This window comes from Myotis brandtii, unplaced genomic scaffold (assembly GCF_000412655.1).
Source record: "Myotis brandtii unplaced genomic scaffold, ASM41265v1 scaffold1003, whole genome shotgun sequence".
NCBI lineage: Eukaryota > Metazoa > Chordata > Mammalia > Chiroptera > Vespertilionidae > Myotis > Myotis brandtii.
Window position 1 is genome coordinate 77,199 of NW_005353340.1, and position 11,556 is coordinate 88,754.

Genomic DNA, 11,556 nt, shown 5'->3' on the forward strand with positions numbered 1-11,556 from the left:
CAGACAGCTCTGAGCCTCATCTCCATGACCTCCCCACGCAACCTGCAGCCTCAGCGGGCCGCCCTGGCTCCGTCCTTCGTGGAATTTGACATGTCCGTGGAAGGTTATGGGTATGGCGGCCTTTCATATAAAATACACTTAATTACTTTCCTGGTGCCTCAGATGTAGCACAGCATTGATTACAAAGTTCCATCAGCTCCCACCGCTCAGCAGGGAGCTATGGCTGCTCACGCCGCCCGCCCCCACCCCTCAGCCCCACCCCGTCCGCTCATGCTTCTCAGGGCGGCTCCTCTGGGGTGTCTGCATTCTGGAATGTTCTCTCTTCCAGCCTCCAGTTTGGGTTCTGTTCTTAGGCCATAGGACCCACGTCAACCACTTTCTGTCCCCGGAGTCTCATGGTCCAAGAGCAAGTGAGGCCCCTGCGGAGAGACAGAGGAGTGGTCACAACCAGGGCAGGTCACTAGCTGGGCGCTGTCCTCTTTCCAGGTGTTTGTTTATCCCGACCCTGTCCACGGTGATGGGAGCCAGCACTGAGTACTCGGTCTCCGGAGGGATTGGGACAGGTAGGTGCTGCCCAGGTTTGGCTGGCCGCCCCCTCCCTCTGCCCGAGGAGTGCGTCCCCAGGAGGCCTGGACTTCAGATTTCCTCCGGGCGTGTCCAGAGCCCGAGCCTCCCTCTCGGGTCTGTGCGTGTGAGTCGTCCCTCTGTCCTGCCTCTTAGGGCAGGTGTCCTGCTCACTGTGGGTCCCAGGCCCCGCCTCCCCGCCTCCACGCTGTGCACAGAGAGGCCCAGCCAGCCCTGATATGTGGGTCAGGGGCCTGGCGGCTGAGCCCGGGCTGACGAGGCTGAAATGGACACCTCACCCCTCCTTCACCCCACTTTCCGACTCTCCCTGGAGATAAATGGGAGTTCCCTGTGATGGCCGCTCAGGAACAAGCCTGTCCCGAGCTCATGAAAGGCCTGGCCTGGGCCTGGGCGTGCTGTGCACAGCACTGTCCCTGCTGGGAGCCAGGCCCTCTGGCCAGACAGCCAGGGTTTCTACGGGAACTGGTGCATGTGGGGGCACCCAGTGATTCTGCTCCTTAGTGAGGCCCCACTGGCAGTGCCAACCCCGCCCTGAGGTGGGAGGGCAGGGTCTGCTCAGGAGCAGCCTGTCCCTGCAGGTGCCGCCCTCTGCCCCTCGGAGCACACTGCCCACCCAGGACAGCTGGCTGCACCTAAAGGGGCGGGGGGTCTCAGGGCTTCAGGGCTGTGCCTTCTGCTCCTTTGGGGGCGGGTCTCAGGGCTGTGCCCTCTGCTCCCTTGGGGGTGGGTCTCAGGACTGTGCCCCCCTCCTCTCCCTTGGGGGTTGGTCTCAGGGCTGTGCCCTCTGCTCCCTTGGGGGCGGGTCTCAGGGCTGTGCCCTCTGCTCCCTTGGCAGGGCAGCATGGGATAATGGTGGACAGAATTGGAAAGAGTGTTTGAGGATCTAGGCTCAAGTCCTGGCGGGATTATGACTTATGACTTTCCCTGAAAGGATGAGTAAGCAGACAAGAGCATCCTCTGGGTGGGGTTGATGTAAATGCGCATGAGTCCGAGGCTCAGTGCTGGCACACAGTAGGACCACCACAGCCACACTGGAAGGCTTCCCCAACAGCACAGAGCCTCAGGGCACTTGTATTCTGCCCACAGGTGCTGCCAGGCCCTTCCCTCCGCCCTCCGGCCTGACCTTCTCCTGCTGGTTCCTGGTCAGCAGGCACAGCTCGGCCCTCGAGGGCCACCCGCTGCGCTTCCTGACCCTGGTGCGCCACCTGGCCCGGACCGAGCAGCCCTTCGTCTGCTTCTCCGTCAGCCTCTGCGCGGACGATCTCTCCTTGGTTGTGTCCACAGAAGAGAAAGAGTTTCAGCCTCTGGGTAGGGTGTTGGGACCACAGCTGGTTTCTCCCACACGTGGGGGGAGTGGGGCAAAGTCAGCAGCTCTGGCCCTCGCCCAGCCGTGCTGGCGGCAGGTCCCAGCTCTATCATCACATCCCGACTCACTACGCTCACCTGCCTGTGACGGCCCTAAGGGGCTGAGACGGCCAAGCTCAGTGCATCCTGTGAACCCGGAAAGTGTCACTTTCAAGGGAAAGGTGGGAAGGTCCAGGGGAGGCTTGGCGTCCTTTACACAGCAGGACCCGCCTTTCCCGCTCCCTTTGAGGACGTGGCCAGCACATGTGCGTCACTGTGGAGGCGGCCTGGTGTGGGGAAGACCTGGAGTCTGACTCCTGGGCTGGAACCTTGGCTGTGTGACCTTGGGCAAGTGCCTCAGATGGTAAAACGGGGATCATCATAGTGCCTCCCTCACAGGGTTGTCATGAAAATGACATGAGCTGATATTGGAGCAGTCCTCAGAACAGTGTCTGGCTCAAAGCAAGACCTCAGCAGGGAGCGCTGCTGCTGTCATTATTTTATAAGCAGGGCACGGCCAGCCTCCCTGGCACCAGGCCCCGCCTCCTGGGTTGCTGCAGCCCCAGACACATGGGAGACCTGTGTTCTCTCTCCCAGATGTCATGGAACCCGAGGACAACGCTGAGCCCTCTGCCGGACGCCAGCTTCAGGTCTGGTGTGGCCAGCTGCTGGCTTGTGGGCAGTGGCATCACCTGGCTGTAGTTGTCACCAAGGAAATGAAAAGGAATTGCACCGTTTCCACCTACCTGGATGGACAGGCCATTGGCTCAGCCAAGGTGAGATGGTCCCCAGCTGCGCTCGCCCCACCCCTGTCTCCTGGCCGCACCACCCTGGGTGGCCTCGTCCAGGTCTGTGCTTTCTCTTGGCAGCGGGGTTGGCATCCAGTGAGGCCCCCTCGCTGTCCCGAACACTTGACTGAACTCGGGCATAAAAGGGCATCTTTACAAAATGTGATAAAGGTCACACAGCCAACGCAGAAGGTGAAACGTGGAGATGAGAGTAGTGGTGACTGTTGTGACCGGAAGAACAGGCATAAGAAAACATGCTCTAGAGCGAAAAGTCAAGATTGTTTACATCCCCTGTGAGTTCCCAGGGAGGTCTGAGCAGGGCCAGAGGCCAACTCTGTAAGAGGCATCCGGTGAGTCGTGCCCTGGCCTGGACTGCGGCCACGCTGAGGGCAAGGCGCCCGAGCTGTGAGGACACTGACATGTCCCGCCAGGTTCAGAGCAGGAGTGGCAGGACAGGACGAGTCCCCATGTAGGGAAGGCACAGAGGTGAACACATCTGGAGGAAGTGCCTCATCACAGGCATTTAGTCGCCGCGGTCCTGAGGCTTAAGGGCGAGGAGCCAGGAGCGGAGGAACCTGACCATCGTGCTCCAGCCGCCAGTCAGCGGTCCCAGGGAAGCCAGGCAGCGAAGGGTGTCTTCACCGGCCGGCCGCACTTCCCATGCACAGGGACCGCCCGGACGGCCGCGTCCCAGGTCAGTCACTGCAGACCCTCCGTGGGAGGCAGCTTGGCAGTGTTTCCAAAGTCTCCCGGGTGAGCGGATACTCAGCCAGGATGGAGAGCCTTAGGTTAATAGGGTTTCTCAATGTCAACAGCATTGCCATTTTGGTAATTTTTGTTGTGGGGTCTATTCTATGTATATTAGGACACTGAGCAGTCTGTGGTCCCCGAGATGCCGTAGCATGCCCTGTCCCCACTTGTGACCACCAAAATGTCCCCACATTTCCAGACCTCTGCTGGCGCGGGGCAAAACAGCCCAGGTTGACACTCATTAGGTTAGAACAACCTAAATTCTATAGACACCTCCAGGTAAACGTGATGCCGTCCTCTGGTAAGAGTATCTTACAAAAATAAAATGTACCCGTCATCAGAAAGATGCGGCGAGAGAATGAGAAGAACAGGTTCTCCAAAACAGAAAATTAGCTTTTCCCCCCAATCATTATCAATCCTAGACCTCCCTCCCTCCTTCCCTCCCTCTCTCCCTCCCTCCCCTTCCTCCCTTCCTTCCTCATTACATATTTATTTATTTATTTAGCCCTACTATGTGTTACATACTGTGTTAGGTGCTGGGAATTGACCATGTCCAGTCAAATTCCTCCAGGAGTGTGTGTATCTAGAATATAATCGTTTAGGGTTAGATTTTCCACTCACAGGATTCTCGGGAAATTCACCCAAGTTGTTGCACGTGTCAATAGTTCATTCCTTTTTACTGCTGAGTAGTGTTCCGTGGAATGGATACGTAACCACGGAAGACCATCTGGATTATTTCCAGGGCTTGGCTATTAAAAATAAAGCCACGATGAACATTTGTGAACAGTTTTTTGTGTGAACTTGTCTTAATTTCTCTGAAGTAAATACCCAACTGTCCAGCTGCTGGGTCCTGTGGCAATTACAGGTTTACTTCGATAAGAAACTGCCAAACTATTTCCCAGAGCGGCTGTCCCCCATCTCACATTCCCACCAGCAAGAATGACTCAGGTTCTCTGCATTCGGTGTTGTCACTATTTTGTAATTAGCCTGATAAGTGTGTAGTGGTGCGTTTTTCAATTAAAGATTATATTCAACCTTTTAAAAAACATATTTTTATTGATTTATTTTGGAGAGAGAGGATGGGAAAGGGAGAGAGAGATAGAAACATTGATGAAGAGAGAAGCTCTATCAGCTGCCTCCCATATGCTCTTCCCTGGGGATTGAGCCCACAGCCCAGGCATGTGCCCTTGATCTGGAATCGAATCGGTGACCTCTTGGTGCATGGATGATGTTCAACCACTGAGCAACACTGGCCAGGCATCATTCAATATTATTATGGATTAGTTTCAAGGGTATAGCACAGTGGTTAGGCAATCATATACTTTACAACGTTTCCCCCCTGATATTTTCAGTACCCAACTAGCACCATACATAGTTATTACAATATTGTTGACTATGTTTCTTATATTGTCCTTTATATCCCAGGACTATTCTGTAACTACCAATTTGTACTTGTCAGTCCCTTTTCCTTTTCACCTCGTTCCCCAACCCTCCAACCCCCTGAACACCATCAGTCTGTTCTCTGTATCTATGAGTCTATTTCCGTTTTGTTTGTTTAGGTATATTTTCTTTAGATTCCATATATAAGTGAAATCAAATGTTATTTGTCTTTCTCTGACTGACTTATTTCACTTAGCATGAGGCCCTCTAGGTTCATCCATGCTGTCACAAATGGTAAGATTTCCTTCTTTTTTATGGCCAAAGTATTACATTGTGAAAATGTACCACAGCTTTTTCAGTCACTCATCTATTGATGGACAAGTGGGTTGCTTCCATAGCTTGGCTATTGTAAATAATGCTGCAATGGACATATATTCTTTCAAATTAGTGTTTTTAGTTTCTTTGGATATATAACCAGAAGTGGAATTTCTGGGCCATAAGGCAGTTACATTTTTAATTTTTTGAGACACCTCCATATAGTTTTCCATAGTGTCTGCACCAATCTGAATTTCCAGAAATAATGCAAAGGGTTTCCTTTTCTCCACATCCTCACCAACATTTGTTTTTTGTTGATTTATTGATAATAGCCATTCTGGCAGGTGTGAGGTGATATCTCATTGTGGTTTTAATTTGTATTTCTGTGATGGTTAGTGACATTGAGCATCTTTTCATGTCCATTGGCCATCTGTATGTCCTCTTTAGAGAAGTGTTTATGCAAGTCCTCTCCCCATTTTTTGATTGGATTGTTTGTTTTTGGTGTTGAGTTGTATGAGTTCTTTATAAATTTTGGATATTAACCATTTATCAGATGTAGCATTGACAAATATATTCTCCCATTCAGTGGGTTGTCTCTTTGTTTTGTTGATGGTTTCCTTTCCTATACAAAAACTTTTTAGTTTGATGTGATCCCATTTATTTATTTTTTCTTTTGTTTCCCTTGCTTGAGGAGGAATATCAGAAAAAAATATTATTAAGAGAGATGTCCAAGATTTTACTGCTATATTTTTTCCTAGGATTTTTATGGTATCGAATCTTAAATTTAAATCTTTAATCTATTTTGAGCTACTTCTTGTACATAATATAAGAAGGGTGTCTAGTTTCATTTTTTTGCCATTATCTGTCCAATTTTCTCAACACCACTTATTGAATAGACTGTCTTTATCCCATTGTATGTTCTTGCCTCCTTTATCAAATTTTAATTGACCATATAGGTGTGGGTTTTTTCTGGGATCTCTATTCTGTTCCATTCATCTCTATGTCTGTTTTTATGCCAGTGCCATGCTGTTTTGATTAACGTAGACTTGTAATATAGTTTGATATCAGGTAGTATGATCCCTTCAACTTTGTTCTTCTTTCTCAAGATGGCTGTGATTGTTCAGGGTCTTTTGTGGTTCCAGATATATTTTTGAATTATTTGTTATAGTTCTGTGAAGTATTTCATTGGTATTTTGGTAGAAATTACATTGAATCTATAGGTTGATTAGGGTAGTATGGACATCTTAACAATGTTAATTCTTTCTGGTATGTTTTTAATTTGCATTTACTTGATGGCTAATGACATTGAACATTTTCTCATGTGCTTCTTTGCCATCTGTATATACTCTTCAGTGATGTCTGTTCATGTCTTTTGCTCATTTTCTAATTGCATTGTGTGATTTTACTGTTGAGTTTTAAGGGTTTTTCCATATATTTTAGATACTAGTACTCTGTCAAGTATTTAATTTTCAAATACTTTTTCCTGATTTATAGCTTATTTTTATCTTCTTTCACATGGATTTTTCAGAGCCAATATCTTATTTAATAAAGTGCAATTTATCAGTTTTCTCTTATAGTTCTTGCTTTTGGTGTCAAGTTGAAGAACTTTTTGCCTGAGTATTTTCCCCTATGCTTTTAAAAAGTGTTTTCTAGTTTAAAACTTTATATTTTAGTTTGTGATAAATTTTGAGCTGATTTCTGTGTAAGGCATGAAGTCTAGGTTGCTGTTTATTTCTCCACCTATGAATGTCCAGTTTTTCAGCACTGATTGTTGAAGATGCCACTGTTGCACCATTGAAATGCTTTTGAACCTTTGTTAAAAAGCAGTTGGGCATATTCATATGGGTTTATTTCTGGATCTTCTATTTTATTCCATTGTTTACATGGCTATCCCCCTACCAATACCATACTGTCTTAATTATCTATACTAATAAAAGGGTAATATGCTAATTAGACATCTTCTGGACATCCTTTCGGACAAAGCTATGGTGGCAGGGGCCGAGGCAGAGGGGCGATCAGGCTGGCAGGAGAGGGCAGGTGGGGGCGATCAGGCCAGCAGGCATAGGCGGTTAGGGGTGATTGGCCAGCAGGCAGAGGTGGTTAGGGGCGATCAAGCAGGCAGGCAGGTGAGTGGTTAGAAGCCAGGGTCCCAGATTGCGAGAGTGATGTCCAACTGCTGAGGGACCCCTCCCGTGTATGAATTTCGTGCACTGGGCCTCTAGTGTGGCTATATAATAAACCTTAATATTGGGTGGAGTGGTACCCAATATTTCAAAATAGAAGAATTAATCTACTTATTAAGCTATTTGTTTAAGCCTAGAGCCAGTGTCTTTTTATATAAATTTTAGAATTGGCTTGTCTGTCTACAAAAAGCCTTCTGAGGTTTTGAAAGGGTTGCATTAAACCTATCTATCATTTTGGGGAGAAATTACATCTTCACTATGTTGAGTCTTCCTCTCCAGGAGCACAGTCTGTCCCTTCCTTTACATGGGTCTCCTCTGCTTCACGTATCATCCTTTCAGACTTTTCAGTATGCAGATCTTGCACGGGTTTTATTAAGGGCTTCATTTCCTTTTGAGCAGTTGTAAATGGTATTGATCTTGATTTTAGCGTCTGCATGTTCATTGTTAGACTTAGAATGCAGTGACTTTTGTGTGTTGATCATGTATCCATCCTGGGACCTTGCTGAGCTCACTGGTTAGTTCTAGGAGTTTGGGGTGGTTGTTTAAATTGTAGATTCCTTGGGATTTTCTACATGGACATATCCTTTGCAAATAGAGGTAATTTTCTTTCTTTCCATTCTGTATATCTGTAATTATTTTCAGTACATAAGTTAACGTGTCAATATTGGACATGTGGGTCCTTAGCTGGATGACTGGGACACACAAATGGACATTTCAGGGCTCTCACTATTCCTCAGTTTGTTTCCTAAGGCGCAGTGTCACCCACTCTCACTAGCATTTCATAAACTGTTTTGCTACCCTGTTTCTCAGCTTTGAGAGTTACCGTTGTAATGTTTTGTTTTTTTTTTGTTTTTTGTTTTTAAATATATTTTATTGATTTCTTTGTAATGTTTTGTTTTTTTTGTTTTGTTTTTTTAAAATATATTTTATTGATTTTTTTACAGAGAGGAAGGGAGAGAGATAGAGAGTTAGAAACATCGATGAGAGAGAAACATCGATCAGCTGCCTCCTGCACATCTCCCACTGGGGATGTGCCCGCAACCAAGGTACATGCCCTTGACCGGAATCGAACCTGGGGCCTTTCAGTCCGCAGGCCGACGCTCTATCCACTGAGCCAAACCGGTTCCGGCCTTTGTAATGTTTTTAGGTAAAATGAATTTTCACCTTGAGAGAAGAATGATGTACATCATTTTATGTCCACAGGTATTTATTTGATTAATCCCAAAGTTAACCACCTCCCACCCTTTTCCTGTTAACAGATGTTATACATTCAGGCCTTGCCAGGACCTTTCCTTTCGATGGAGCCATCATCGTTTGTGGATGTTTACGGCTATATCGCTACCCCTCGGGTTTGGAAACAAAGGTCGACATTAACATGGCGTCTGGGCCCCACATACCTCTTTGAAGAAGCCGTCTCAATGGAAACTCTGGAAGTTATTAACAAACTCGGCCCGAGATACTGCGGAAACTTCCAAGCTGTGCCTGCCCAAGGTGGAGTGTTCTGATTGATAATGATCTTGCTGATTTTATTTTAAAACCAGACATCCATTCATTTATAGCATATTTATAAAGAGTAACCTCAGCACTGGCCGGTCAGTCGGGAAGACCTGTGTAATTGGATCATTGTATGTTCACAAGCAACAGAAAATGTCCCAGGAAAGGAAATGACAACATCCTTCATATTTCTGCTCCAAAGCTCATGATAGAAGAGAGTGGTGGGTCATACCATCAGCAAAGAGGAGAAGAGAGTGAGATGAATAAGATACATTCCTTTTAATGAAGGAGCTTTTTAACTAAAGTACACTGTTGTTTTCAATTATTAAACAGGCAGACAAAACATCCACATTTTCGTTATTGATTGTCGGCTGTTGAAGCTGGAGCATAGCTCTCCGCGCTCCGCCGAGTTAAGGGGTCAGCTCCCAGCTGGGAAGGGCGCTAAGTGCCTCTCAGTCCACATGTGATGGCGAAGCGGCCGGGAGCTGTTGAGCACCGCTCTCTCTAGGCCCCGCGCCTCCTTCCGCCTTCCTGTCCTCTGGCTAAGCGCTGGCCAGCACTGCGACCGGTCAGGTGTCCAGCCACACCTGCTTCTCCAGTCGCACACGGGGCTCTCCTTGACCCAGAGTCCTGGCACACGGGGCGCTGCCCAGGGACATGCCGCTCACTGGAGCGCCTCGGGCTGTCAGCCCAGCCTGTGTCTCTTCCTTATAAGTCGATTTCTTATCTTTATCATTCTGGTTTGGGGAGCAGGGTTGCGCCCTTGATAGGTGTTGCAAACGTAGCAATTTCACACCTGGAAGGCCTCTGTATCATAGTAGGGTTACCATTGTGAGATTTATCCACGATTTTGTATGTGTCAGAGAAGCTCAGGGAGGGGCAAAATATGAGACATGTGAACACAGCATGCAAGCATACAAAGTTACAACATGTGACAACATGCCAACATGCAATGTAAGAAGAAACGAACATTCTTTCGATGGTTACTTCGCCAGTAGCGGTAGATCTTTACGCTCTGAGGACTAATTTTCTTCTCTGTGCAATGAGACTAGAAGTGACTGGAGACGTGTTCCTTCAGGAGCAGACCCTGGTGCAGACACAGCGCCCCTGGTGGCCGAGGAGAGGGTGTCCATGGGCCTCCACGTGGCCAGCTCGTCCACCACCAGAGTCTCGGACATCAGAAGCACGTACAACGAGGTGGACAGCCGCCTGATTGCCAAGGAGGTACGCCTGCTCACGTCACTTGCTGCCCTTTCGGAATCATGATCTCAGGGCTGCCTTCAGCTTTTAATGCTGGAGTGAGTGCTGCTGGGTGTTTGCGCATGTGCAGACGGGGACATGAGGAGTGCTTCCCACTTCATTTGCTAACATAGTCGATGACTCCCCACCCATGAACTCCCACAAGACTAAACCTTTGATCTGTAATTGCTCAGAGGAGAACGTAGGTGCTCTCATTCCTCACAGCAGAGCAAGAACAAACAGAATATTTAAACCCTTTGCGGCACTGAGCACCCATTTTCCGCGTGAAGAGCTCTGTGCTCACTGCTCATGACTTGGCTGATGTGCTCAGTCTCCCACCGTCACAGGCAGAGGCCCTGCCTTTGCTGGTGAGCAGGCTCAGGGTGGACCCTGTTGGGCACGAGGAAGTGCCTCACCAGCAGCGTCCTTCCGACGGGGGAGGCCAGGGGCCCACTTCCCGGGCTCTGCGGGCAGTGAGGCCGGGTTGCAGAGATGGAGAGCCGGCGGGACGCAGCCACGCTGGCCTCTGCAGCACGCTCCGCCTGCAGGCGTGCCCGGCCCTTCCCGCCCCGTCGGCTCCTCACGGAGCAGGTGGGACATGCGTGGCACAACTGTACAACCAAAGCTGACCCCTCAATTAAGCTGCAGCTGGGAGGCAGGACAGGAGAGCCAGGCCTTGGGTTCCAGGCCTCCGACGTGGATGGGCCCGTGTGCATTTCCCGAGAGCCAGGCGCTAGCGCCGGGCCGGACTCGGAGCCCGCCCTCCCGGAGCTTGTGACAAGGCCCCTTCCTTCCCGGGAAAGGGAGGGTGAGGAGCTCCCCGCTTTCCACTCTCTCTAGATGAACATTTCATCCCGCGACAACGCCATGCCCGTGTTCTTGCTGAGAAACTGTGCTGGCCACCTCCCAGGCCCTCTTCGGACCATCGGAGCCGTGGCTGTGGGCCACCTGGGTACGTCAGCCTCAGCCTCTGCGCTGTTTGGGAAGAAGGGCTGGTGCCTGCCAGCGCCTGTGCAGCCTGGAGTCCTGAGCGGCAGTGAGGACACAGCGGGTGGAGCCAGGGCGGTGCCAGCACAGGGGGGAGGAGCTGGGGGCTTAACCCTGCCAGGGAGCTGGCCTCCACACTGAGTGAGGTCAGCTCACCTCACTGCATCTAATTGGTAGTAAACGCAGCTGCTCTCCAGGCCGGCATCTGTGCACAATGGAGCCCATGTAGTGGGCACAGTGGGCCTCTGTGCCAGCAACTGTCAAAGCAATGAGTTGGTGCAAGCACCCAGGGCCGCAGGATGTAGGGGCAGAGGTGTCAGAGGAGCCAGCAGACTCAGGTGGCACCGAAGGCATCTGGCTCCTCCTGCACTCCAGACAGCGATGGAGGGCAGCGATCTGAAGGACTCAGCATAGATTCTCCCAGTGACTTAAGACTTTCTAAGCCCCTGACCCTCCTCCCCCGTCTCCCTGTGCACAGGCCCCTCCTCCCC

At 49.7% G+C, this 11,556-nt stretch overlaps 1 protein-coding gene across 1 annotated transcript in view; it reads left to right on the forward strand.

Moving 5' to 3' along the window:
• Window positions 1–11,556, forward strand: part of WDFY4 (WDFY family member 4) — a gene marked incomplete at its 5' end in the record, with an annotated part of 236,672 nt that overhangs the window by 71,872 nt on the left and 153,244 nt on the right. The window contains 7 exons of the mRNA XM_014534916.1: window positions 8–110; window positions 487–563; window positions 1,672–1,893; window positions 2,527–2,705; window positions 8,605–8,836; window positions 9,918–10,063; window positions 10,919–11,030. Of these exons, the coding sequence (XP_014390402.1) occupies window positions 8–110; window positions 487–563; window positions 1,672–1,893; window positions 2,527–2,705; window positions 8,605–8,836; window positions 9,918–10,063; window positions 10,919–11,030 (1,071 nt within the window). The remainder of the gene's footprint in view (window positions 1–7; window positions 111–486; window positions 564–1,671; window positions 1,894–2,526; window positions 2,706–8,604; window positions 8,837–9,917; window positions 10,064–10,918; window positions 11,031–11,556) is intronic.